Genomic DNA, 27338 nt, shown 5'->3' with positions numbered 1-27338 from the left:
GGTCACGAGGTGCATGTGACGTATATTCTTTCGCTGTGCCATTCATTCCTCTTTGCTTAGCTACCAGCTATTTCGTCGGGACGAGAAGAGAGAATGCAATCGCAGTGTGCAACAAATGCAATAAAACAGCGTGCAACAAAGTGAACTTATTCTAGAAACTTTGCGGCGTAAATTTGTCAGGCAACAAGCGTGTTTACTGGCTCTATGGCTACTTGAAAAATGGTTGCAGGGCTCCTTTAAAGGAACATGTTACCCTCAAATCAATTCTTCATTTTATTAAGCTTGTTATGGTGGCGTATATGCTCCAAGTATAATAAATTTTATGACATTAAGTGTCTTATCACTTGCATCCTACCAAAACTACTACTCAAGGTTATTTCGACTTCCTTTGAACAAAAAAAAAGCATTTGCATAGAGCTTCTATTTCAATTCAAAGGAAATGTTGGGTAGGTTAGTTAGGTCATGATAAATATTCTTTTTTTTATATGCCATACATACCATGTGAATTCGATTCGAAAAATTTTGATCAAGATCACTATTCGCTTTTGAACCTGAAATTCACTATTTGCACAAGCCTATAGTACATGAATTTGCCTAGTATTCGTGCTTGCAGGCTTTGAATGCAGTTGTGGCTTCGTTTATTGCATTGTTTTGGTTTTGTTTTGAATAAAAGAACAAACTGTTCTGAACTTTGTCAGCTGATTCAAAGAGGTCAACCTTAAAGATTATGGTGGTGAAGTGTAACTGATAAGCTATTGCTGATTGTTGTTTAGTGACAAAACATCTTCAAGCCATGCAAAGCCAAACAGAACGTTAAGTACAAAGACTAGGCAAGTCTATGTACTACACATAATTCCCATTCTTGCTAAAGCACCATGCGTTGCAGTTCTCATAGACACCAGTGCCAGAGTTCCCTCTAGTGTATTTATGTGAAACTCCATGCTGTAAACCCTGTCATTCATTGCAGCAACCGTCGAGCCAGAGTGCGTTTCTAGTTAGTATTGAGATTTCAATACATTATTGCATTCTAGCATCTCGATGAATGTTTGTGACATTTGCACATTTGTAGTTATGCTTGGAAGCATCAGTAACATTGGCTAAGGTTCTGATGCAGTTTCGATGGGAAATTGGATTTCATGCTTGTAGTCGTATTCCTTAACCTCTCGAGTGCTGGATTGGTCCAGCACTTCTGTCTAAGAAGAGGGATGACCAGTTGAAGAAACTGTTAACTGTCACTTTGTATGAAAGAAGCATAAACTTAATTATTTGAAACTGAAAGCTGAAAGCAATGAACCGAAGTTGCCGAAACAACATAAAAAGAAACCTAATAATGTAATATTGTACGGTGCATTATTTTTTACATTTTGGTGCCATCATGCCTAATGAGCCTGGAGAAGGGTTAAATTATGTACCGTATTTTCGCGCGTATAACCCGCACCAAAAACCCAAATATTTCAGTGGCGAAGTGGAGGTGCAGATAATACGCTGGGTTTTTTCTACAGTGCTGCTTCACAGCAATGCGTGTTGTGCTGTGAAGCCCCTTAACAGTGTAGCGAAGGCTACGGAGGCGGTTTTCGCAAATTCGTGTTGCTCCGCAAGTAGCACAACAGTTTGCGGCCGGTCGATTTTGGTTTCGCTTGCTTGCGTCGTTGAAGCGTTTAGAAAAACATTTGGGGAGAGACAATTCGATTGTTCAGTGTAAAATCTCACTGTCACACCACAAGTATATTTTTTGGACATTCGCGGCCGCTCAGTGACCCTCCACATGTCCCTACGTCACGGACGCCATGTTTATTTTTGGAAAGGGCTTGCCGAAAAGGTGGTGCTGTCTAAGAAAGTTCCATAATAAATAAAGTAAGTTCCATGATAAATAAAGCAGTATTTATTTCAGCAAGGCAAATGAGATATTATAGTGCCTATAGAGATATTATCAGTAAATTAATGTACTACTTTTTGACGCGGTAGCAGGCATGCATTTCGGTTCTGTTGTTCCCAGGGTGCTGTTACAGTGTACTAGAAGGGGTAATGCTGTCAAGTTGTCGCCGAGTGTGAGCGCTCTTTACCTCGCTGATACTGCTAGTTCTCCACATCTCGACCCGTTCGCCAAGCCTAAGTCGATCTGTTCTGTTACCATGAGTAGCGTACGGCCGCAGGCCTTCACGGCACAGCAAAAGCTTAAGATGATCGCCGTCGCCGAGGAATTCGGAAATCGCGAAGCGGGAAGACGGCACGATGTGGACGAGCCCTGCGTGCGACTGTGGAGAAAGAAGAAAGAGAGCCTACAAGCCGCGCACCGCGACCGTAGGTCATTTCGTGGCCCCAAGACCGGTGCCTACCCTGAGCTGGAGGCGGAGCTAGTAAAGTTCATCGAAGATGTGAGAAGCAGGGGTCACGCCGTATCGACTGAGATGGCCCAAGTGGAAGCGCGGCGACTTTCGAGGGAGCTAGGCCTACCTCACGAGTTCCGTGCGAGCCGCGGATGGCTGCACCGCTTTATGAAGCGGCAAGGGCTCTCAATCAGACGGCGGACTACAATATGTCAATGCTTGCCGGCTTCTTATGAGGAGAAGCTGCTCAAGTACCAGAGATATGTAATTGGCCTGCGAAAGCAGCACAATTACATTTTCTCGCAAATCGGCAATGCGGATGAAACTCCTGTTTATTTTGAAATGCCGTTGGACACAACGATTGACAAGACGGGCAGCAGTTCGGTGAGCGTGCTGACCGGCGGGAGCACGAAACTGCGCATCACAGTCTTGCTTTGTGCCCTCGCCGACGGCAAGCAACTGCGACCGTACGTCATCTTGAAAAGGAAAACTCTACCAAAGGTTCATTTGCCTGCTGGTGTGGTGGTGCACGCACACGAGAATGCGTGGATGAACAGTGACTTGTTCGTAGACTGGATCAAGACGGTATGGGAGAAGAGGCCCGGTGCGATGCTCGCAAAGAGGTCCATGCTCGTTCTTGACTCGTTCCGCGGCCACACAACTGAGGAAGTGAAGGACCGCCTTCCACGCAACGGCACCGACTTAGTTGTTATACCCGGTGGAATGACGTCAATGTTGCAGCCTCTAGGTGTGTCGCTTAACAAGCCCTTGAAAGCGCATGTCAAGCGCTATTACGCCGAGTGGATGGCCGAAGGCTGCTACGACTTGACGCCGACAGGACGAGTCCAAAGGCCTGATATTGCCCTATTCTGCAAGTGGATTGTCGAGGCATGGAAGGCCATTCCAGGTGAGATGGTGCGAAAAAGTTTCAAGAAATGCTGCATCACAAACAACATGGATGGAACCGAAGATGACCTTGTGCATGATAGTGAGGACTGCGGCTCAAGTGATAGCTCTAGCGAGAGCAGCGACAGTGAGTGAATTGCGACTGGTCTTGCAGACAGCGTATTCTGTTTGCTAAATAAAGCTTTTTCTGTCTACATATGTGCATGTTGCTTGCGCAGTAGCTTTTGTACAGCCTTTCCTGTATATCAAATGTGCGGGCAATACGCGAGGATTTTTTTTTTCTTTCTCGGTGAGCTGAAAGTGGGGTGTGGATTATACGCAGGGGCGGGTTATACGCGCAAAAATACGGTAATAATACTTTATGAGATTGCATTGTAACTCTTCTGTACAAGTACAGTTTGACCTAGATGTGCAAAACATATTTATTATGAAATAAAGAAGATCGCTTCCTAATAGCAAAGTACAATAAGCATATACTTAGCACACATGCTAAATATTTTGCTGCCTGCTACAGCTGTCATTACAAGGTACAACTGTACTAAAGTTACACTTCATTGTGTATGTCCTCTGGAGTTTATGAAGTTTGATGCTTACGAGAGTTGACGTATAGTAAAGCAAGAAATTTATTCCTTGATTTGAGGCTGGCGTATGCCGTTTTACCCATTTGCACCAACTTCATGACAGTGGCAGTTCAATTGCGTGCTTTGAAACTTGCGGTATTTGTGCAAACTCTTTCTTCCTGCAGGACTGCTGGACGCATGTAGACGCCAGGAAAGCTGTCCTGCCTCAGCTTTGGAAGGTCTTGAAAAATGGAGGGTTTGGCAGTGCAGTGCACATCTATCCGAACCTCCTTCCGTTCTTGAGCCTCGTTCCTGCTGAGGTCGTCGGTGTTGGCATCCAGTTTTACAAGTTGTTCTTCGACTCCTTTCGAGAAGGGTGAGGGAAGGGTGAACGGAAAAAAATGTGTTGATGCAGGCTTGTTTGTACTGCACCTGGTGTCTTCGCTTTTATTTTCTGTGCCATTATAGTGCCGTTCTTAAATTTTTTAGTGAAACAGTTTGGACAAGTAGTCAGTTCAGTACCTACATCTAAATAATCTGTGCCGTAACAACACATCAGCTTTGCATGTATTAGAAAAGGTAATATTATGTATCCTGGAATGTAGAACACTATAAATAAAATGCTTAAAATGCTATATGAGCACCTGGAGCACCTTTATTAGGGGGAGCCAAGTTTCACTTTAGCCCAGTGCAACCGTGCTGAAAAAAAAAAAAAGCTTTGCAATGGGTGCAAAAATAAAAATGAAGCGATGATTTGCACTTTATAACAGAGTGTCTATGGTACAGCTTTCACGGGTTAAAGAGGACGTGTAAACAGTTCTTTGAATGCTACATCAGGAGTCCTCAGTCGCCTTTATTACGAAAAACCTGCATAGCCACAACCCTGCATTTAAGATAAAGACAGAACAGGCTCGACTGAGTGAAAGCAGGCTCGTTGCCCTCTTGGCACATTGTGGTTGTAAGGTTGGCAGACAGGGTAACAGTATGTGCAAATAAGTGTCGATCCCAGCAGAAATCGAACCCGTGCATTCTGTGTGACAATCAAGCGCGGCAATCTGCGTGACAATCAATTTTCTTTCTTATATGTAGCACAAATAAATTATCATGAGATTCCAAAAGATATGCAGACGTAACAGTTGTGATCTGTGCTGTATTGCTTTCAGTCTTTTTTTTTTCTGCTTATGGTTGTAAAACTTTGTATAGTATATACCATGCGGAATCAGCAATCGGTTGTTACTAGACTTGCCCTATGTCTTTGTGTTCCCTTAATTAAGTTTCGAGATCCCTGTTTATGGTGCATGTCGTATATTGCTTCATAACCTTCTTACTCTTCTTCTTTTTATTGGCTGCTTGCTTTACACTATGTTTCTTTGCTTGCAGGCTGTTGAGTCAGAAAGTGCAAGCATCTGTGGCAGAGTGCAATGCTGTTGTGCAAGCGTTTATGGAGTGCCTTCGTTACGTCTTGACACGACACCTGGCTCAAGATGAGAATGCCAAATCTGTTCGCAGCCACATTCTGGAGGAGCAGGTAGGGTAGATCCTGGCATGAGCTAAAGTTGCCACTACATTATGACATTTTCGTGTGAATATACGTGTGGCCATACTTAACACTGTTAAGTGCTGATAACTGCAAACTAGAACTTCAGCACTCATTGCATTCTTGCTTGAAGATCTATCTCAAGAGATGTAAAATTTCTGATAAATGAACAGATAAATGATAAATGAGCGTTCTTTCAATTGTGTAGTTGGTACAGGTTCCTTGAAGTGAATTATTGCAAGCTCAATTAGCTAAACTTTGTTATAGAACATCATACTGTGGTTTGTCATCTAAGTAACCACTACCTATTTTAGTAACAAAGCTACATGATGATTGCGCTGTCAGTTGCAGGTGAGTTCGAACAGGTTTTGTTAGTTTCTCGTTCACTTGCTGTAAGTCAGACAACCATCAAGGTAGTTTCTATGTGTTTAGGTATTCAGGAATATTTCGCTTCTCTTCCCCTTTCTTTTTGTTTTTGGCTACATTTCTTTTTCTTTTTTTTTCTTCTCAAAATGTAGCTCATCGATGTCTTCAGAGTCTGCCTCACGGACCCCTCGAGCCGTCTCTCCGGAACACGACTATACTACGAAGTCGCCAGCTTACACGCCTTCGTACTCCAAAAAGTCCTCTCCGGCGACACCGAGCCCGCCGCGAAGACGTCTTATCGAGAGTGCCTTGAACTGATCTGGTCCAGATTGCTGGAACTAAGTTTAGAAATAGCCTCGATGTCGCCTCCAAATGTTGCACTGGTCCGCCGGCTAACAAAGCTCCTCTGCGCCATCCACTCTCCGCCAGCCAGTCCAAGGAGCCAGATGAAGGTCACACTGGTCGCGCCTGAAGACGCCAACTCTACCGTGCACACCAAGCGAAGTTCTGTGGTTCTCAACGCATGCACTTCACCCCTAGAAGCCCTTCCGACCACCATGGCACACACAACGAAAATCTGCGCAGAAGTGTTGAAAAGGGCGAGGACTAACCCCGGCAGTGCCGAGAGCTTGGTGTATATAGAAGCTGCGTCCGAAGCCTTGCGCATCTCGAGTTCCGGCGCGTTTCTCGTGGCGGTGCTCGCAGAAATGGGTGTTGAGTGTGGTGCGGGAAGCAGTGCAGTGGTAGAGTTTTTCAGTTTGTTTCGCTCCACCATAAGCGATGCTGCCTCGGTTACCTGCAAAGATCGCTTGGAAGAGTATTACGGACACGTTGCAATCTGTTTGCTGGTTGTTTCCGTCAACACCTCTGCAACTGCAACGAAGGTGGCAGAGCTTTTCAACGATACTGTGCTGGTGAGTACGGCTGCGTGTTGGGGGGTGCTAATGGAAAGAAAATGCTCTGGCCAGCAGGGTCATTCAGAAGGTAACCCATTTGTCTTGACAAAATAAAACTGCTACAGTACATACTTGTAGAAAAGTTTAAAATGCAGAATGACATGCTGACGTGACATATTGATGTGGCATATTGATGTGGCAGTGCAAAGTTAGTTGCCTTGCTTGCGGTATAATTTTGATAGTTTACATGTTCAGTAGTTAATGGTGCAGTATTTAACAGATAAAAACTTTTCATGTCGTTGGGGAATTTTTTATTTGAATTTGGGCTTTTAATATGAAAATTTACAGAACACTCTTGTCAATCTGCCATCTTTTATATCATTTTTCTTTCTGCTTTTTTGTTTGTTTGTAGATGGTACTTCATGCGAGGCATACGAGGTGAAAATAGTGCATATAAAAGCATGCAGCACTCTGTCAAAATCAGAACCAGTGCGTTTGCTAGGTCACTGTTAATTCGCCAATACTAGACATATTGTCATATTCTATTACAGGAAAAAATAGAGCTGCTTAAGCATTGATGAGTTGTTGTTTTTGTTTTCGCTCTTAATTGAGCGAACTTGTGCCCAGCAATAAAAGTGGCTCAGAAAGCATTACAAAAGCAACAAGCACAGTTGCCAGTCGTCGAAATCTGGTCTAGGATAAAGGGCATCAGCCAATTGTACGTGTGTAATTGCGTATTTCAGCATAATCGCTTGTATGTGTCCACGTTCTTAAACGTGTACATGCGTGCAATCTGACTAGATGAAGTTAATTCTGCTGTCAAAGCTGTGATTGCACTCCTGAAGGTTCTAATACATGATGGTGTGTTTTGTGCTGGGTGGTAACATGGGCAACAGCTCAGCCTATGTAAAAGAAAGACGTGCAAAATCAGCCACATTTAAAAGGGCCCTGCAACAATTTTTTAGTATGGTCGGGAAACGCTGCCAGCAGGTAGTTGAGGCTCCAAAGAACACACAAGCCAAGTATTATAGCACTGCACACGGCCTGGAGCTTGCAATAAATTCTTAAAGTCAGCTGAAAATCACTTTCTCTCCTCTTGACAAATAATGCTATACTACTATACTCAAAAATGATTGCGTCAAAGGCTAAGGTATCACGCCATTGACGTTTTTGAGAATGGTGTGCTCGGGGGCTTTGATTCAGCCTGTCTGGGTGCCTTGTCATTGCTTTTGCTTTGTCAGGACAATGGGCACCTCTTGGCTGTCCTGCTGGAAAAATCTTTGGACTGCTGGAGGAGCCACGCAGGCATTCAGGAGTGGCTCAGGAGCAATGACCTGGCTGAGAAGCTGCTGCAGCTGTCGCAGAAGCTCGTGCCAAGCTCCTCATCAGACTCGGAACTCATTTGGAGGTCACTGCGGGCGAGCCTGGTGATGGGAAACCTTTCTGGTACTCGTAGCATGTGCCACTTTTACTGGCGATAGCTAGTGGGTTGTGGAATCTGTTGGTCAGCTACAAGAATGTGTGAATAGGTATAATTTGAAATATTTTGAGGTAAATGGCTGAGAACGAACAGTGACACCTGTATCATTGCTATGTTTTACTCTGTCATTTAAAATCTGGGTTGGCGATTATTTGATGCTGCTGCCACATCGCAAATCAACTGTTCACGAATCTGTCAGCCAAGCCTATTAGGCGAGCTGGCTTCAAGGTGAAGCATTAATAAAAATAAAAGACCTGGATTATATCTGAATAAGTATGGTAGTGTTAAAAATAATTCAAATTTTATTCACCCCTTCACCTTTCTAAGCTCTTGCTGCAAACACTGATGTTAGATATTTTGTGGTATTTCATTGCAATGCTCTTGCCTCAGATTACTTTTGTTATGAATGTTTCCTTGCAGAGCCTCTGATTTCACTCTCCAACCTCAGTAGCATCTTGAGCACCCTTCGCAAGACACTGCAGAGCTTCACTCAGGCTGAAGGGAAACAGCTGCTGACGGCAGTGGATTTCGTGTGCGAGACAACCAACACACTTTTCTCGAGTTACGAGGTAATTTCGCTTTTACTTTCAACAATCTTCTTTCTACTTGTGAGAAACCATTGAGTTATAGGTGTTCATTCGTTATGACGTGCATTTTTATAAATTAGATTGTGTGAAACTAGTGGTAATGGCTGTAATGGAGGGGTTAATTGGTCTTGAAGGGCCTAGTAATCGTCACATTGCTGCATACAAGCTGATAAGTTCATTGCGTGTGTAGCGTAGAAAATAGTGATTCTTAGGGTATTTTCATGAAACCATTACTTCCAGGATATCAGACGTTTAGCGTAGCTCAGCAAAGTTGTAATTTTAGCATTAACACCCCCAAGAGAGTGACTGTCACACTACTATGTGGGAGGTCGCACTTGCCACTGCCTACAGTTAATAGTGATTGAGTAACTTAATTGCTTACTTTTAAAATTTTTATTTCTAGGGATGTTGCAACTTGCCTGAATCAGAAGAGTTTGTTCTTTCCCTGTTCCTTCTCGACTGTCAGAGTACCCTGTCTTCTTCACCCGGTAGGTACTTGTTGGCCTGTTCAGTTTTGGTAACGCATACTTTGCCATGTGTAGCTTGTAAGAGTGCACAGCACATTCATTAAATTTTCGCGCACTGTCCCCATTTGAGATACCCTTCTTCAAATAGGCAATTTTTTCACAGTGTGCAATTGAGTACATTTAGATCTCTTGGTCCACTTAAGGATTTATGTGACTGTATTGTATGGGTTGTGTGGTGTAATAACCATTTTCGTTTATGCTTATATTGCTTGCTCACCTCATATGACTTGAAACATTGCCCACCAAAACTTTTTTTAACATTCTCACCATTCACACAGTGTGTGAGGAACCATATTTTATATTTTTAAAATCAGTGTGAAGGATCATATAACTGTAAATAAGGAAAATGTCCTAAGATCTTGCTTTATTTTAACAGCGTTGATGTACTTTTGTTTTATTTATATATTTAAGGTTATATGTATATAAGGTTATATGTTATATATGTACAGTGCAGTCCACTTATAACGATACCACATATAACGATATATCGGTTATAACGATGGGTCGACTTAACAGTCTCATTTTATGCATTGGGGCTATGGGGAAAAAAACCATATATAACGATATGTTATCCACCGCATATCGGATACAACGATGAAAAGTTTGCCGTGGACGGCATGTTTCATTCAGAATAATCGTAACATTTAGATTGATAAGTTCCTCTGAAACGAACTATGCCGAGACAAGACGAAAAGTTAGCGTAGGCGAGTACGTATCTGCCGCCACTGCAGCACAGCGCCGGCAGCGCGTCCCGGCCGTTCAAAAAGCCGAGGAGAGCATCGCGAGTTGGCGCAACGCGCTACAGATGGCGCCAGCTGTGTCACGTTTTGCGCCTCAACGCGCGTCGACCGCGGAGAGGCTGAGAGAATTAAAAAAAAAAATGCGAAAAGCAAAGTGCCGCGCTCCGCGTGCGGCAGCTCCGCGGCTCCCCGCCTTCTACAACGGCAAGCTACTCGTAGATTGCCGAACGAACGCGGGAAAGAGAGAGAAAATAAAAAAAGCGAAAAGCAAAGCGGCGCGGCGGCATCGGGGCGGGGCCTCGTTGGCATTCCGGCTGTGTACCTCTGGCTGTGCTTTCTTCCTCCCACTGCTCCCACCGCGCCGTCGGTCAGTCTCTCTTCCTCAGCGAACCCGTGATGCGTTCTTCGGAGTAAGAAATAAAGTCTTGTTTTTGACATCCTACTATCTACAATATTTATTAATTGGTGAAAATAGCGAAATGAAGCCTGGAGCTACAAAAGGTACGTCCGGCGACGATTTTTTGGCGGCAGTCCAGATATAACGATCACCGGTTATAACGATCATATTTTTAGGTTTTCTCGATATCGTTATAAGTGGACTGCACTGTAGAAGGTTACAGAATACCTAATGGCTTCATGGCTTATCGAATCGCTGAAATCCCCTGCTCATCAAAATTTGCTGAAAAGCTAGAAACTAGTATCATTCGTTGAATATGTATGATCACTAAATAGTAAAATTCACAAATGTAAACTTCACTCCTCTTGTAGTACCTCTAATGAGAGGTCTCTAAAAAAAAAATTAAAAGGGATGAGAAGCGTCCTGTTGCCCGTTGGTATACTGTTCTGCTCTCTAAAGCTACACTAAAGTCAAATAACAATTTATGCCAAAGTGAAAGCTAAATGTATGACAACGCCTAAAACGACAATATTATCAACAGCAGTACAGAGGCATGCACTTACCGAGACATGCACAAGGTAAATGCCGAGACAACACTTACCGAGACATGCACTAGGTAAATGCACAAAAAGAAATGCGCCACACTAGGACACTCTCAAAGTGATCCCGATGACGTCAGACAAACCGCCTACAAATAACCACTAGTAATCGATCTAGCTGCACTAAATATAGAACCTTCTGTGCATCAAGAGACGCAATAATATGATGCTTGTTCGTTTCTGTTTGATTCATAGAAAACAGAACTGCCAGACAGTACTATGGGGAATGGCGCGAGTGGTTCAAAAATTCAATTTTCGCGTGGTTAAACTGGACAGGCCGTGCAATCTAGCGGGGCCCAGTTGAACCAAGCATGCCTGCAATATTGAAGGCCATGGCTAAAAATGTATCAATGACCGTTGTTGTTGCTGTGGCTCCCGCTACTTTGCCTATGCTGCTTTAAAGCCGGGCAACGTTGTGCACGGCAGCAATGACGTCTGACGTTCCGTTGAGGTGGGTAATTTCAAGTGCGCTGACTAGATGCAGACCACTAAAATGCGATTTTATTTCTAAATAAGCCCTTCCTTGGCACAAAAGTAACACTTTGAGGTTTTTGGACTGCTATTTCAACAATCAATGTCGACTTAATAGTTCCCTTTAGTGTCCCTTCAACTGTTCTGGTTGTTTCTTTGGAGTTGTCCTTGTGTGTTTGTGTCCATTTTTGTACAACACATTTTGTGATGCTTTACGTTCATGTAACTACAGTTCAGTTTTCCCGCTTCGAGTAATGCATAGTTGCCTATTGGACCCACTGTTGTCTTCTGGCCGCATGCTTCTGCGAAAAAGGGCTTCTACTATCATAGATATAGCCTCTGAAACTGCAAACATCAAGGACTAAAATTCACTTGAACTTTCAGAGACACGGGAGAAAGTGAGCTTGTCATGGCAGCAAGGGATCTCTATGATTGTCAAAGCAAGGGGTGGATTTCTGGCACCAGGCGGTCTTCTTCAGAAGATTGCGTCGACACTAAACTCCATGTTGCTCAGCTGTATTTCCTGTGATAAGCGGTGAGCCACATTTCAGGATTCAGCGCTCTCTACTGACCGAAGTTCAGGAGTTGTCCAAATGAGTTTTGCTTGAGAGTGTGAAGCAACTTTAGAAGCAAGCATCGTTAGTAGTTTAGCCCGAGGAGTGGCTTTCATTTTTAATCAGGCAGGTCTCCCACGGGCTTGCTTGTCTGCTGTCAGAGAAAATGCCTCACCTGTGATTATCAGCACTGACGAATCATGGCAGCTTTGCTTGGCATAAGGGTATTTTAACTAACATTCCATTAATCGGTGTTTGTGTATAGCATGTGTTATTGTGTAGCTGCATATTTTCTGTGCAGAATGCTGGCGCGAGCACATGTTGTTTAACATTTTCAAGGTAAAATAACTGTGAGTGTGTTAGCTCTTGTGCACCCTCCCTGCACTTGCAACGGAAATGATAAAGCCATACAGGTCTGAAAACCATAACAGTATTTTCAAAGTCACTCTTGGCACAGAAGAAAGAAACATTATGATCTTCTGATTCATCCTTTTCAAAATTACCGCATGCTTAGACTGAGGTTGTCAGTTCTGATATTCTTTCTCATTTTGTGGCGCAATATGCAAACTGCATAAATTGAGAGTCATAAATGTCTATACAATGAGAGTCGTGCTGTGCTTCCCAGTGATGCTAAGGTAATGCATGTACGCTTGTATGAGTGCTTTATTTCCTCGAAACTAATACAGTGTTGCGGAAGGCAAGTCCTCAAAAACCCAGAACCAGGCTGCATTGTGAACAGCTTGTCGAAAGAACACAATTCAAAAGCTAGGGGGTCACCTTGTCCAAAACATAGTACAGTCGAAACTCATCAATTTGAACACGCTTAATTCGAACTTCCGGTTAATTTGAACTCACACTGAGGTCCCGTCAAAGCTATGTGTATTCCAATGGGCAAAAACGCCCTGTAATTTGAACGGGCAAGCACTTGCGATGGTTAATTCGAACATACCACGCTCTGAAAATGCTCTCAGCGCCATGCCCAATCCCGCGGCGGCACCTCTGACACCTCAACGCTGCTTGCGTGCTGTTATGCCAGCGAGTCCTCGTCAAACGTCCGTGCCTCTGAAAAAGGCAATCTGGGTCAAGGCCAGCCCGCAGTCCGCCTGGCGCGATCAACTCGACGGCGTGAACACGCGCGGCGCCCCTCTGGCCCACGTGCATTGAGTCAGCTGCGCACGTGACAGCGAGCCGGCGTCCTCGTGTCTGGTGGTCTGACGCATGGCGCGGCGACCCCATTGGATGAATCTGCCCTGACGACCAGCGGCGCTTCTGATTGGACATTTTGGTTGGACCCGGTGTAAATAAAAGAAGCCCTGCGGCGTGTCGCGATCGGCAGTCCTATGAGAGAGGAGTCCCCATGTCGGAGAGCCGACGTGTGTGTGAATCGGCGGTCTTAGGCGAAAAGTTGACCTATGTATTAGAGAGGAGAGCTCGGCTCTTCGAGTCTCTGTCGGCCCCAGTGCCGAAATTGTAACGCCTCTGTATATATGCTGTACATAAACCTTGTTTAACTCACCGTCGTCTCGTCCGCTCGTCTTATCAGCTCTGCGCAGAAGCAGTCGCGAGCTGATAAACATACGCTACCAAACGGCTGGTGACCTTCCCGGCGGAGTTGAAAGCAGTGGCGCTTTCGGGACCGTGTTGGCGTCGCCGTCTTTCGCAACAGTGGTGGCTTCGGCGGGATCGGTCCGTCGTGCGCAACAGTGGAGGTCAGCGGTGGGATTCGGAGGTGGCTTCGCAACAGTGGTTGGCAGCTGCGGGATCGGCCGGCGTCAGCGACATCGATGCGGTGAGTGCCTGATGTTTTCCCCTCAGTTCACCAGACTACTCTAGCTCAGGTTGTAGTAGTTTAGAGAAGGGCTGTGTGAAGCATTAGAGTGAGCTTTGATCGTTTCAAGCAAAGTCGAAGTGCTTTGAAACCAAAGTTAATGCGGAGGGGGTAAACACGGGAGAGTGAAAAATTGCTTGCGCGTCTTGCTAGTTGACTTATAGTGGGTACGGCAAGTAAATTGTTAACAGGGGCAAACAGCAAGAGGCTAGTGTGAACGATGGAGAACCTTAAAGTGAAGGAACTCATCGAAATTTGTGAGGAACTCGGCATTACTTTGGGCCGTGCGAAACGAAAGCAAGCGATCCTTGAGATCATGAAGGATGAGGGAGTGTCGGCTGAGGAAGTCGATGAGGCCTGGGTGGATATCAAAGCACGCCGCGAGGAGGCTGAAAAGCGAGAAGCTCGCGAACGTGAAGAAGCGGAAAGGCGAGAAGCTCGCGAACGTGAAGAAAGGCGAGAAGCTCGCGAACGTGAAGAGGCTGAAAGGCGAGAAGCTCGCGAACGTGAAGAAGCTGAAAGGCGCGAAGCTCGCGAAGAAGCTGAAAGGCGCGAAGCTCGCGAAGAAGCTGAAAGGCGCGAAGCTCGCGAGCGTGAAGAAGCTGAAAGGCGCGAACGTCGCGAGGAGGCCGAGAGACAGGAGCGCCTCGAGATGAAACGAATAGAATTGGCAATCCTACAGTGTTCGCAGGCGCCTAGCGCAGCTTCTTCGACGATTCAGGTCAGCGGTATTAGAATTCGGGATCAACTGCCACCGTTCGTAGTAGGCGAGGACATGGCGAAGTATCTCGTCAAGTTTGAACACGTCTGTGAGCGAAATGCTTTGGAGCAGTCTCTTTGGGCGCGGAACCTGCTAGCTCTTCTTCCCGGCGAAGTGTCCGACGCGATAACTTGCTTGTCGAGGGAAGCGTTTGAGAGCTATGACGAGGTTAAGGAAGTGCTCTTGAGACGTTATAAGTTGTCACCCGAGGCTTTCAGGCAAAGGTTCCGGTATGCTGAAAAGGGGAATGAGTCACATGTTGACTTCGCGTTTCGTCTTAAGGCCGATTTAATTGAATGGCTCAAGGGCGAAGGTGTTTATGACGACCGCGATAAAGTGGTGGAATGTGTTGCATTGGAGCAATTCTACCGCTGCATCGAGGATAATGTCAGGCTTTGGCTGCAGGACAGACTTGGTGAAGTAAAGCTAAACAAGGCAGCAGAGTTAGCTGAGGAGTATTATACTCGCCGAAAGTTGCATAGCAGGGCAGTGCGCGTTGAAAAGGATGAAAGAAAAGAGGGCTTTTCAAGGAAACCTGATCAACGGAAACCCGTTCCGCACCGTAATTTCAAAAAGGACCCGTCTCTTACGAAGGACAGTGTAGGGGAAGGGCAAACAGAAGCGGAGAAATCGAGTGAGGTTTCTACCACACAGGCATTTGAATCGGAAAACAAACCGAAGCCGCTAATCTGCTACAACTGTAAAAAGGAAGGGCTCATCGCTAGAAACTGTCAGGAAAAGTTTGCCTTCGCAACAATCCGAGAATCAGAAAAAAACATGCGGTTGTTGGAGCCGTATCTCCAAGAAATTAGGGTGAATGAGAAAACGTGCCGAGCACTTAGAGACTCAGCGGCAACCATGGATGTTGTCCATCCTTCATTGGTGTCTCCGGATGACTTCACAGGAGAATGCGCGTGGATCAGGCAGGTCGCCGAGGAGCAGAGTGTTCGCTTACCAATCGCCACGGTTGTCATTAAAGGCCCGTTCGATGAGCTTCGCACCGAAGCGGCTGTGTCTGCCGCGATAAATGATCGTTTTCCTTATCTTTTCTCCAACAACTCGGAGCAGCTCCTCAAAGACCAGGGCAAATCGTTCTTCCCCAGCTTTGCGTGCATGGCCCTCACGCGATCGCAAGCGCGAAAGCTTTCGCGGCAGCTTGATCTGGTTCAATGCGGTGAACTCTCAAGTGACCTTGTCGGCGGGTCGACGGAACCCCAGAAAGGAAAGTTTCCGCATGAGTCATGTGAGCAGTCACGCGAGCGGCCCGTCGTCGAACCGGCCGACGCGGTTTCCGTAGAAAGGGGAGACGACATGGCGCCATTGAGTCAGAGCGAGGGGGTTGCAACACTCTCGCCTGTAGCGGAAAGTTTGAGCGAGCTGCCGAGAGTTGATCGAGAGACGCTCATTCGAGAGCAGCGTGAGGATCTCTCGATTGAAGCGCTAGTGGAAAGCCAAATTGAAGCGCTAGTGGAAAGCCAGAAAAACGCGGCACAAGTGCTGTCGAAGGAGCGCTACGAGAAATCGGGGAAGAAGCGCACTTTTGAAGTTGATAATCAGGTAATGCTGCTGCAGCCGTCCAAAAGGAACAAGCTTGAGGTTGATTGGGAAGGGCCCGCCACAGTATTATCGAAGCCTTGCGATTCAAATTATGAAGTGAAGTTAGGAAGGCGGCCGGAAAAAATTTACAACTTGATGAAACCATACGTTCAACATCAAGCGGTCGTAAATCTGTTGTTGAATGCTTCAGAGGAAGAGGAAGCAGAAAGTTTGAGTTCTAGTGAGGTAATCGAAGGGGGATCGAAAGTAATCCGGGAGCAGATAAACCTAGAGCCTAGCTTAAGTGAAGGAGGACCTGAGAAAGAGGACCTGAGAAAGATTGGTTCCGAGTTTGAAGACGTGTTTTCGGACCGCCCCGGAAACATGAGGGTGATCGAAGACGATATCGAGCTAAGCGGTGAGGAGTCAATCCGTAGCAAGCCGTATCGTTGTTCCCCTGTGCAACGTCGAAAGTGTGAGCCGCTCTTGGTGCCGCATAGGTATCGCCGCCTAAAAGTGGCCGGTTACTGAGGTGGAGCATGTTGCTCCACAGCGCAACTTTGACGTTCGCTATATATAAAAAAAAAAAAGGGAAAGCTAAACGCTAATGCAGGTGCATTGAGCAGTGCGTTCTAGCTAGTACCTTCTCAACCTTTCGGTTTCTGGCTGGCGATTCGGGGCAAAATTTTGACCTCATCACGACCTGGGCTGAGCGCTCTCGTTCAGAGTGATCTCAAGGGGCCAACTTTGTGGTATTCTAATTCGTTACGTTGTTGTACGTGGGGAGAAAAAAAATTGAGTTGTCATTTTAAGAGTCTTTTGTCCCACATGTGCCTCTTGATGTAGAGGGAACAAAATTCCGATAAACACGTAGATAGGTATATGTTGTATTATGCTTTGTCTGGTGTTCTGTCGGGTGACCGAAGGCACTTGCGTGTGTCGTGTGTTGTCTGTTGTCGATCCGTTCTTGACAAGTTGCAGAACCATCGACAAGTGCTGAAACCGAAGATGGTCAGAAGAGACGAGTGAAGCTGGTCAGCAAGTTGTGGCGACAAGCCAGTGGAGCTGGGATCCGTCGTCACAAATGGGATGTGTTCCCGGAACAGTCTGTAGCTGTAGTCTCCCTCCCCATGGCCCTGGAGGCGAACCTGGAGGGACCTGGCGAACGAGCGCACCTGACATCCGAGCCCCGTGGAAGCAGCTCGTCTTTCCGGTGCATTGTCTGGCGGCGGGGGTGCTGTTATGCCAGCGAGTCCTCGTCAAACGTCCGTGCCTCTGAAAAAGGCAATCTGGGTCAAGGCCAGCCCGCAGTCCGCCTGGCGCGATCAACTCGACGGCGTGAACACGCGCGGCGCCCCTCTGGCCCACGTGCATTGAGTCAGCTGCGCACGTGACAGCGAGCTGGCGTCCTCGTGTCTGGTGGTCTGACGCATGGCGCGGCGACCCCATTGGATGAATCTGCCCTAACGACCAGCGGCGCTTCTGATTGGACATTTTGGTTGGACCCGGTGTAAATAAAAGAAGCCCTGCGGCGTGTCGCGATCGGCAGTCCTATGAGAGAGGAGTCCCCATGTCGGAGAGCCGACATGTGTATGAGTCAGCGGTCTTAGGCGAAAAGTTGACCTATGTATTAGAGAGGAGAGCTCGGCTCTTCGAGTCTCTGTCGGCCCCAGTGCCGAAATTGTAACGCCTCTGTATATATGCTGTACATAAACCTTGTTTAACTCACCGTCGTCTCGTCCGCTCGTCTTATCAGCTCTGCGCAGAAGCAGTCGCGAGCTGATAAACATACGCTACCAAACGGCTGGTGACCTTCCCGGCGGAGTTGAAAGCAGTGGCGCTTTCGGGACCGTGTTGGCGTCGCCGTCTTTCGCAACAGTGGTGGCTTCGGCGGGATCGGTCCGTCGTGCGCAACAGTGGAGGTCAGCGGTGGGATTCGGAGGTGGCTTCGCAACAGTGCAAAGGAAAAGGAAAGAAAAGGCTGCGATGAAATGTTTGCTCTCTCTCAAATGCCGATCTGCGACATGCCTGTGCCACGCTTCTCCTTTTCCTGTCCCTGCCACGTAAAGACCCTTCTTCTTTCAATGCTGCACGCGAAGAGAGAGAAACGAAAAAAAAAAAAAGCTGTCACGCAGTGTTGACTCTCTCTATGCGCCGGTGCCATGCTTCCACCTTTTCTGTCCCTGCCACATAGACCTTTTTTCAACGACGCCTGCGAAGAGAGCAAAAAAAAAATTAGCCATGGAGTGTTGGTTCTTTCTCAAATGCCGATCTGCTTCTCCCCGCATGGAGACGCTCCTTCTTTCTCATCAAGTACTGACCAGGCTGCGGCTGCTGTGCAGAGGGTAGTAGCAGAGACGCAGTCATTGTTGTCATCAGTCTTTAGAGAGTGTTGGGGCTGGACATTGCCGCGCGCAGCTTCTCTTGCCAGGAGAATGCTGAAGCTGAAGTAGAAATGCTTTGCAAGCTGCATGCGAGATGGATTGGCTCGCTGCTAGGAAAACGTGTGCAGACACGCATCACCTATTACTTCAATTAATGACGGATGTCTTGTGATTTGTGAATGAATCCAAGTTTTCTGAAACTTCCTCCTCGTGTGTTAGCTCAATGCACATGCGCCACTGCATGGTGAGCCCTCCTTTCATTTAGCTTTCATTAATTTGAACTTCTTTTTATTCAAACAAATTTTTGGGCCCCTTCGAGTTCGAGTTATCGAGATTCAACTCTATTTGTGATGAAGCGCATTGAAGTGATAAAATAGTCGTGATAAGAAGGGGTAAAGACATTGCACAATTGAATGAAGTACACATAAAATTGTAGTCTTTAATGTTGTGTTGGCACTTGCTTTTGTTGCTTGCCTCCAGTTTCAGTGTATTGAAAAAGAGCTGCTACTTCTTATGATGATGATGGGATAGGTCTTTGTTGCATACCCATTCGTAGCATAGCCCTTCGTAGCATAGCGAATCATAAAGTAGTACTGTTACATACTATCCTGTTCAAGTAGGTAGCCTTCATTTGACCAAACCTCATTCACATAAAAATATCTGTGAGCCTGCCCTTTTGCTTTGAAGCCGCAGCGGTGGTCTGGTGAATGGGTTGGGGTGTTTTACTGTGAAGTACAAGTGCACCGATTTAATTTTTTGCAATGACGACTGTATTTTGAAAGTAGCAGAATGCAAAAACAAGTGTGTTCCTATATCAAGATGCACGTTAGCTGGGTAAAACTTGTGCCAGAGTGTCCTTGTAGTTTTATCATTGTTCTGACAAGTAAGACTGCAGAACTTGATTTTGTCTCTCTATTGTTGTGTTTCTTTCCTTCTTTTCTCTCAATAGCCAAGGACTGGTCAGGTGCTGCTGCCGTTTCTTGGAAAGCATTTTTGCTGCAATCCCTAAGGAGGAACAGGACCCAGTGGCTCTTCTTCTAGACCCGACCGTGTCGCTGGTCCTGGAATCCATTCTCCCCACGTCGCAGCAGTGGGAGAAGCTTGTCAGTGACACGTGTCTTTCGGTGCGTGTGCTGTGTGCCTGTTGCCTGTTTGTGTGTGTGTCTAAGTGTGTGTGCATGTGTGCTTATTTGTGCAGTCGGGCAGCTCAGTTTTGTAATCGAAATCAACATGAGTACTAAGCAGACCTAGTTCTTTATACTCCACACCGCTGCGGTCACTCATTGAATAAGACACTCGGCTGTGGACATGAAGGACACAGACTCGATTTCAGCTGCAGCAGTCGCATTTGATGGAGATGAAATGCTCAGGGCCACGTACTACAAGGTATAATTGTGCGTTAAAAAACTCCAGCTGATTATATTGCTTCGGAGCCCTTCACTACAGCTTCTCATGGCGGTTAGGCTCTTTGAGATGTTAAACCCCACAAACCAGTTCCACCTTAAGTTGTGAAGTTTTCCAGAGATAAAACATTCGAACAGTATTCAAAATACCTAAATTATGCGTGCCATGACTCCACATTCTTTATCAAGATCAAACACACCTGCGCCGTGCTTTCGTGCCTATCTGTGGCACGGCAGCCAGCCCTCGTCACATGTGCTGGGCGAAACTGCTCGTCGCTGTGTTAAAATTCTTCTGTCATTAAAAATTGCGAAATCTGTACTTAATAAATGATTTCATTCTACATTATAATTTTTTTCCGATTATACTTCACTATTTTATTCAGTACTTGAGCATAAGATTAGATACGCAACGACAGTGACGGCTCCGGCCATTCATGTAGAATGAGAGAGAGGAAGTGGGAGAGAGTGGTAGATGTACGAGGTAAAATTGTTTGCGGTGGCGTACGGTGTACGTTAGCGTTCAGTCTCCCTCGCAAGGGCGTCTGTGCAAGCAGGCGTTTGGTGCGTAGCGACACCACGGATCCGAGCTAACGGGGGGTTTCGACCTCTCCCACACCTAGCCGTGCGTGACTGAGCTGTGTCCGGAGAAAGGGGGATCCTGGCGGTCGAGCTGACGCTGGGTGGTTGTACCGTTAAGTCTCCCCGGCAGAGGCAACACACCCCTTTGACCCCGGCTTCACGTAGACGGCACCTCTGGGCTGACCCACCTAGGGGAAGTCGGCAGTCACCTCTTCCTGTCTCCTTCTCTCCATCTTCGTCTTTTCTACTACTTTTGATCTTTCTTATCTTCTCCTCACTTCTTTTTGCTTCCACAATGTTCGGCGGCAAGGGGTTAATCTGGTGTGGATATCCAACCTTGGGTAGATATATTAGGTTATGTACAGCTGGCGCTTGCGTCTCTTTCGCGTCTCGCAGCGTACTCTTGTTGGGCTCAGAGGTGGAACTGCATCACTGCTGCAGTTCCACCTGCAGCAGTGATGGTCATATTGTCCCACCCATCCTTGAAAAAAAAAGTATAGAAGAAAATAGAAAGCAGAAATCAAGGTATAACTCATATCCAGTGTCTGGCAGCATGTTCAGATGGCCTGATCTTATAACTACATCTTTATGAGGAACAAGTCGCTGACTGAAAAGCATTGCTGGAGGCAACGTTTCAGTGCAGGGGCTCATACTTTTTTTTTTTAAACGTTGGCTTCAGCAACAATTCTTGTTCGACAATATCTCATCACTTCTATCCTTCAAGTTCCACCAATTTTTGAAATCAGTAATGTGTGCAACACATTATACTATGCAGACAGTTGCTGCTATATAGAGCTTGTGATGTGTCAAAACCATTGCAAAACTTTTGTCAACAATATTGCCATCAAAGATGAAAGCACAAGCGTGAAGTGCACATCAACTAGTGGAGAATACCATAGTTGAGAATATCATAGTTGAGAATTGAAGGTAATGAAGGAAAAAAATGGAAAACTAATTTATCATGCGAAGCCTCAAGGAAGTTCAAATGATTTGACGAAAGGAAAGCTCCTTAGTTGACGAAAAATTCAACTTGGTTGGGAATTTTAAAGTAAGACGAATGCCTTTTTCAGGCAGTTTTCGACAATCTGACCTAATGGGGTAGATTGAGGGGGGGGGGGGGGGGAGTTGAATTAATCGACATCTTGAAGCACAGGGAGTGTTGAATACCGGAACGAAGTTTTGCAGAAGCTTGCAAGGTTGATAAAGAATTTTTACCTTTCACAAGACGTGTAGAACTGATATGTTGATAGCGTTGATGTGGTCAGCAATCCACAAGTTTAGAGCTCGCATAGAACCTCTTTTTGATTTGATCGCTTAATGAGGGTGTTGCTGTGTTGCAGGAGCTTTTGGCAGTTCATCTAGAGCATCCCGAAGACCATCCCCTCTACACGACGCAGGACTACCTCTTTAAGCAGGCCAGCAGTCAGCGCATAGACCAGGCGCATTTGGCGGATGTTGCTGGCTTTGCAGAGGCCGTCTTTGATCACATGCTGGCCTCTGAGAGCGAGTCTGAGTCAAAGCCGCTGAAAAGCAGCAGCTTGCTCCTCAAATGTGCCCCGTTTCTTATCCTGGCACGCTGTTTCCCTCACCGGGTATTTGTGCTTAAGTACAAAATCTTTTTAGCTCCCATTGTTGGCAATCTTCAAGTGACCTTGAGCCAAGAGCCAGCGCTGCTTTTCAAATGCTCAAACGAGGTCATCTCAATCTCAATACATGAGGCATCATTGTAAGAGTGAATTGTGAACATCCAGGCTCTCAGCCAAAAGGTAAAGCAAAATAAGAAAGCGGTCTCTGGTCGCTAGCTCATTCTACAGGGCTGCATTACACATGCTTGTTATGGAGTAAACAAATTTAAAAAAAAATGCAGCCAAAGTGTTTGCTCGGCCGTATTGATACGACATACTGAAAGAAAACGGCATAAAAAAAAGAGAAATTGCATGTGTCCTTTTTTTTCTGGTTTCTCGTTTTTAATGCTGTTTCCTTGCATTATAAAAAAATATTGTATCTGAGTTCTTCTCAGTGTTTGTTCACACTCTCAATGAAGCTGCAGCTTCAGATATGCTGAATTTTTATTTGCATTCTCCGATATAGCGGTGTTTCAGAGGCAGATACAGGGCACCATATATAGCACCCATGCATGGCCCTTTCGTCTTGCCCCGTCTTAATAAATCTGCCCTAAATACTTCAGCCACCACAGACTTGCTCTTCAAGACACGAGCGCCCTGCTGGTGCTCTATATAATGCCAAAGAATGCGCTCGGCCATAGGTGATCGCAGAGGCAACTGTTTGGGTGACAGGGATTGGGTTTTTCGGTTTCTTCAAGAGATGGTGCCATTGTGCGTGCGGTGCACCGTGCTGTGTGGCACCCGACATTGGGACTATTATCGTATACAACTAATCTGCTTAGCCGGTAGCCATTTCACGCTTGAATCTACTCCCAATTATGGGAGAGCCATTCATTCTTATTTTTTTGTTATACACATCTTTATTTGTGTTTCTTCTTATGTTGCCAAGTTTTTACTGTATTGTAACTTGAAACTGAGCGCCAGCATCAGTCTTGAAGCCAAATGACAAATAGATGGTGACATCTTATACGTTCGTTCAGCCACCTCTATTGGCTAACGAGCGGCCACTTGTAGTGCATTTTGCCACAGCACAGTTTGCACTCTTAATATTTCATTATGAATATATACCAACTGGCTTGCCTATAAACCCTTCTACGATACATGGGATGTATATGAAAATGTTCGGTGCCACAGCGAAATTCCACTTAGTTGATTTTTCTAGATATGTCAGTTTGAGTTAACGCGGTATTACTGTATATTGTTTGTTGTCTTCTCGGTCGGAAATATTTCTAGGATTAAAGAGTCGGAAAGAAGTAGGCGAGAGTGTCTGACACTATTTTATAAATCTCCTGGCACTATGACATAAAGATTTCTTTTTGCTCGGTTCTATTTCTTTCTTATGATCTGCCGTGGGCGATCCTTACAATAACTTTGGTGTAGTGCTGCTCAAACCATTAATTAACCATGATCGAAAAGTGGAAGTGGAATAAAACTGTTATGTCAATTATGCTGCAGATTCTTTGTCCTTATCTGCTATATGACCTATATATGTTTCAGGCATTTACTGTTTCTGTAGAAGATAAAGAGGGAACTGAGAGCCAGTCAGCCTTGAATGCAGCTTTGGAGACATTCTCGAATGACGTCTTCGACTCCATCGTCAACAAGTACGTAACTCCATATGAACCATGCGTTCGTAATACTTGCATATTTCATCACTCTCCATACAAATTTTTTTCTGTCAGAAGTGAGTTAAAAATACCAAATTTTTGTTTACCCAATAATTGTTTGTGTCTTAAAATGACTGCAAATATTCGTAAAAGTCATTGTATTTGTAAGCAATGCAGAAAATGTTTTTTTTTTTATTTTTCAATAGGATACTTAAACCTCATCTGAAGTGGGCACTCACTTGAATTTTCACCGACCTTATTTCTTGCCCACAGGGCCCTCTCGGGTGAAAGGTTGTGGCTAGAGGCACTTGTCTATTTCTTGAAGAAGCTAAGGGAGGACGGCATTGCAAGAAGAATTTGCGACTCTCACTACATTGCTGCCAAGGACAACTTGTGAGTCGCTTGCACTACTCTACTCATGTCTCATGTAGTACGTGCACAAAAACGATGGAGCATGTCTGGCTGATTTCATGCTGCACTCTTCAATAATACAGCATATTATTATTATTATTATTATTATTATTTATTATTACTATTATTATTTTAACATACTGCAGCCCCTCTTGGGGCTATAGCAGGAGTGGGTACATCGCACAAAACCGTGCATCGAACAAGTTCAATAATGAAACAAAAGCAAAAAGAAAGAAAGAAAACACAGTAACGACGAAACCAGGTGTTCGAAAGTCAACATAGAAGGAAGTGTACAGTTTTAGCGGCATGGTAAAGGGTTACATAAGATCGACCTAATATACACATCTAAGTACAAAAGTGCACTCGTACAAAGGGGGAAAGGAAACAAAGCGGTACATGTACGTAGTTTACAATAGTTGTATTTTAGAAGGAAATGTAAGCAAGTCAAGAGAGCGCACGTGGCCAGGCAACAAATTCCAACGCTCAATTGTTCGCGGAAAAAAGCTATGTTTGAACGTGTCTGTGCGGGGATGATACAGGGAAACGTTAAGGGTGTGATTGCTTCTGGTCTGAGTGGGGCTTGCATATGTGACATATTTGTTCGATGACAGGCGATATGAACAGTGAATGATGCGGTGAAAAAAGGTTAGTGATTCAATTTCACGACGGGCAGCTAAGGTGGTTAGCTCTAGAGATACGAGGGCTGTGGTTGGTGAAAAAGCGCAGTCATACCTGCGACAGATGAATCGGATGGCTTTCTTTTGAACGGCTTCAATTTTGTTAATTTCGCCTTTTCGGTAAGGGTTCCACACGGAGCATGCGTAGTCGAGTGTCGGTCGGATTAGTGTTTTATACATCAGTAGTTTGGTGTCTTTCGGTGCTTGGCTGAGTGTGCGCCGAAGATAACCCAGTTTCTTAAGTGACTTTGTGCATACATATTCGATGTGTTTCGACCAGGATAGGTTACTTGTGAAAATAATGCCAAGATACTTATATTCTGTAACTCTTTGGAGGCTTATGTCAGCGGATGAGTACGTGAAATCAGACAGGGAACGTTTGTGAGTAAAAGACATGGATACTATTTTGCGGAAATTTACGGACATCTGTCACGTTTTACACCACACGCAAAACCTAGAAAACGACTCGTTTAGTTTTTGGTGACACTGCGGTGTGCTAATGGTGTCATATAGTACGCAATCGTCCGCATAAAAACGGATTTTAGAGTTGATGTTGCCAGGCAGGTCGTTTATGTAGATCAGGAATAGCAGTGGTCCAAGGACCGAGCCCTGGCAAACTCCAGAAGTTACGTTAGATTTATTGGATACGGAACCATTAAATTCTACGAATTGCGCGCGATCTGAAAGAAAGTTTTCTATCCACTTGACCAAGACAGGATTGTTTAATATGGCAGTTAGTTTGCATATCAGCTTAGTGTGAGATACCGTGTCGAATGCTTTGGAAAAATCGATGAAAATGGCGTCGACCTGCTCTCCGGAATCAAGTGAACAAGAAATGTCGTGAACGAATTCTGTTAATTGCGTAACCGTGCTGAAACCACTCCTGAATCCATGCTGAAACTGAGATAATAGGTTGTGTTGTTCTAAATGCTCCATGATGTGTTTATAAATTATATGCTCCAGTAGTTTACAAGAGTAGGAAGTCAGTGATATTGGTCTATAGTTAGTAATAATATGCTTTTCTCCGGACTTAAATAACGCAATTACTTTTGCCAGTTTCCATGAGCTAGGCACTATGCCAGTTTCAAGGGATTTTTGAAATATGACAGTAAGATATTTGGAAGCCCAATCGGAATAACGGACCAAGAACGCATTGGGAATGTCGTCCGGACCTTTGCATTTCTTAGTGTTTAAGTTTAATATTAGGTTGAGAACCCACTCTTCGCTAATAATTATGTCCGGCATTGATAAGAATGAGCTTGTACTATGAAAAAGAAGAACTTCAAGGTCGTCGCGAGTGAAAACAGACTCAAAAAACCTATTGAAAGCTTCGGAAATTTCCGCAGGATCATTGGTTGTTTCATTGCCAATGGAAAATGACGCTGATGCGGCATCGCGGGGCAATATTGATGACCAAAACTTGCGTGGGTTATTGGATAACAGGTTCGGTAGTTCTATTCGAAAAAAATGGTTTTTTGCGGCGTTTATTTTGACCCGGAGTTCTTCCTTTGCCTGAAGAAATCTACAGTGATCATAAGAGGAACAGCGTCACCTCGCCTGCCTCATCCTACGTACCCGACGTGAAAGATGCAAGATGTCGCGGTTCATCCAGGGAACATTAGTATTTTTCTTTTTTGTTTTGATCGGTACAAATTCCAGAGTGCAAGTTTTCACCAACTGTTCAAAGAAACCAACTAAAGCATCAACATCGTTGCGTGTGGCGAGTGCTAAAAATTGTTCAAATTTATCGGCTAAACAGGCGAGAACAGAAACGTCATCAGCGCGGTTAAAATCGTGAAAGGAAGTGACCACGAATTGCCGTTTCGCAATCGAACACTGCAAGGAAACTAGCACTGCCTTGTGATCCGAGATACCGTCGATAATCTCGCATTTACACACGTTATGTAACATATTTGAACTTACAAATACCAAGTCAAGGAGTGCATTAAGTGCATTATGATGAAGTCTTGGGTGCATTTGTATTGTGCGCTCTGTAAATTAGTTAGCAATACCTGAGTGAGTCTGGCAAAATTTGCATGTGCTTGTGTGAAGCCCACCTTACTTACATTTATGTTTTACGTTTCAATTGAGAAAAAAAAAGCAAATTTGTCACTCTTATATCGTGATACTGCTGTCACTGTGTTGCGATGCATGGTTTTAAAGGGCGTAACATGCCCACGAGACATTGCAAACAAACGAGCGTCTTCTGCCTCATTTCAGCTATGGCCAGGAGAAGAAAGCGGAGCTCTCAGTTGTACGGTCGCTGCTGCCATTCATGTCCCAAAACAACATTGAAGAGGTGTTTCTGACTGCTGTTGGCTGCATCAGGTCATGGGAGCCAGAGCTAGGCTGGGATGGTAGGCTTCTCTCTCTCTCTCTGTTTTTGTATTCGCTCAATCTGATATCGGCAGAGTCAAGTTTTTATGTCGCACATCTACACACAAACCTCATTATAACAGTGTTACATCTTACACGAAAACGGGTTCGTTGTATCCGAAAATGTTTCATGAGGGTTTATTCCTAGTACTATATCTGTTGCAAGATTATTTTTCATGTATTTTGTCAAAACTGATATTTCGTT

The 27338-nt window shown here is 45.1% G+C and overlaps 1 protein-coding gene across 1 annotated transcript in view; it reads left to right on the top strand.

Moving 5' to 3' along the window:
• Positions 1 to 27338, top strand: part of Ltn1 (E3 ubiquitin-protein ligase listerin) — a 57550-nt gene that overhangs the window by 8982 nt on the left and 21230 nt on the right. The window contains exons 8-19 of the mRNA XM_037425479.2: positions 3979 to 4169; positions 5174 to 5321; positions 5849 to 6610; positions 7834 to 8038; positions 8493 to 8641; positions 9063 to 9147; positions 11778 to 11928; positions 19405 to 19579; positions 21778 to 22029; positions 23560 to 23666; positions 23943 to 24062; positions 26978 to 27114. Coding sequence (XP_037281376.2) covers positions 3979 to 4169; positions 5174 to 5321; positions 5849 to 6610; positions 7834 to 8038; positions 8493 to 8641; positions 9063 to 9147; positions 11778 to 11928; positions 19405 to 19579; positions 21778 to 22029; positions 23560 to 23666; positions 23943 to 24062; positions 26978 to 27114 — 2482 coding nt within the window. The remainder of the gene's footprint in view (positions 1 to 3978; positions 4170 to 5173; positions 5322 to 5848; positions 6611 to 7833; positions 8039 to 8492; positions 8642 to 9062; positions 9148 to 11777; positions 11929 to 19404; positions 19580 to 21777; positions 22030 to 23559; positions 23667 to 23942; positions 24063 to 26977; positions 27115 to 27338) is intronic.

Source organism: Rhipicephalus microplus, chromosome 5 (assembly GCF_043290135.1).
Source record: "Rhipicephalus microplus isolate Deutch F79 chromosome 5, USDA_Rmic, whole genome shotgun sequence".
Classification (NCBI taxonomy): Eukaryota; Metazoa; Arthropoda; class Arachnida; order Ixodida; family Ixodidae; genus Rhipicephalus; species Rhipicephalus microplus.
This window is presented reverse-complemented; position numbering and strand designations above follow the sequence as displayed.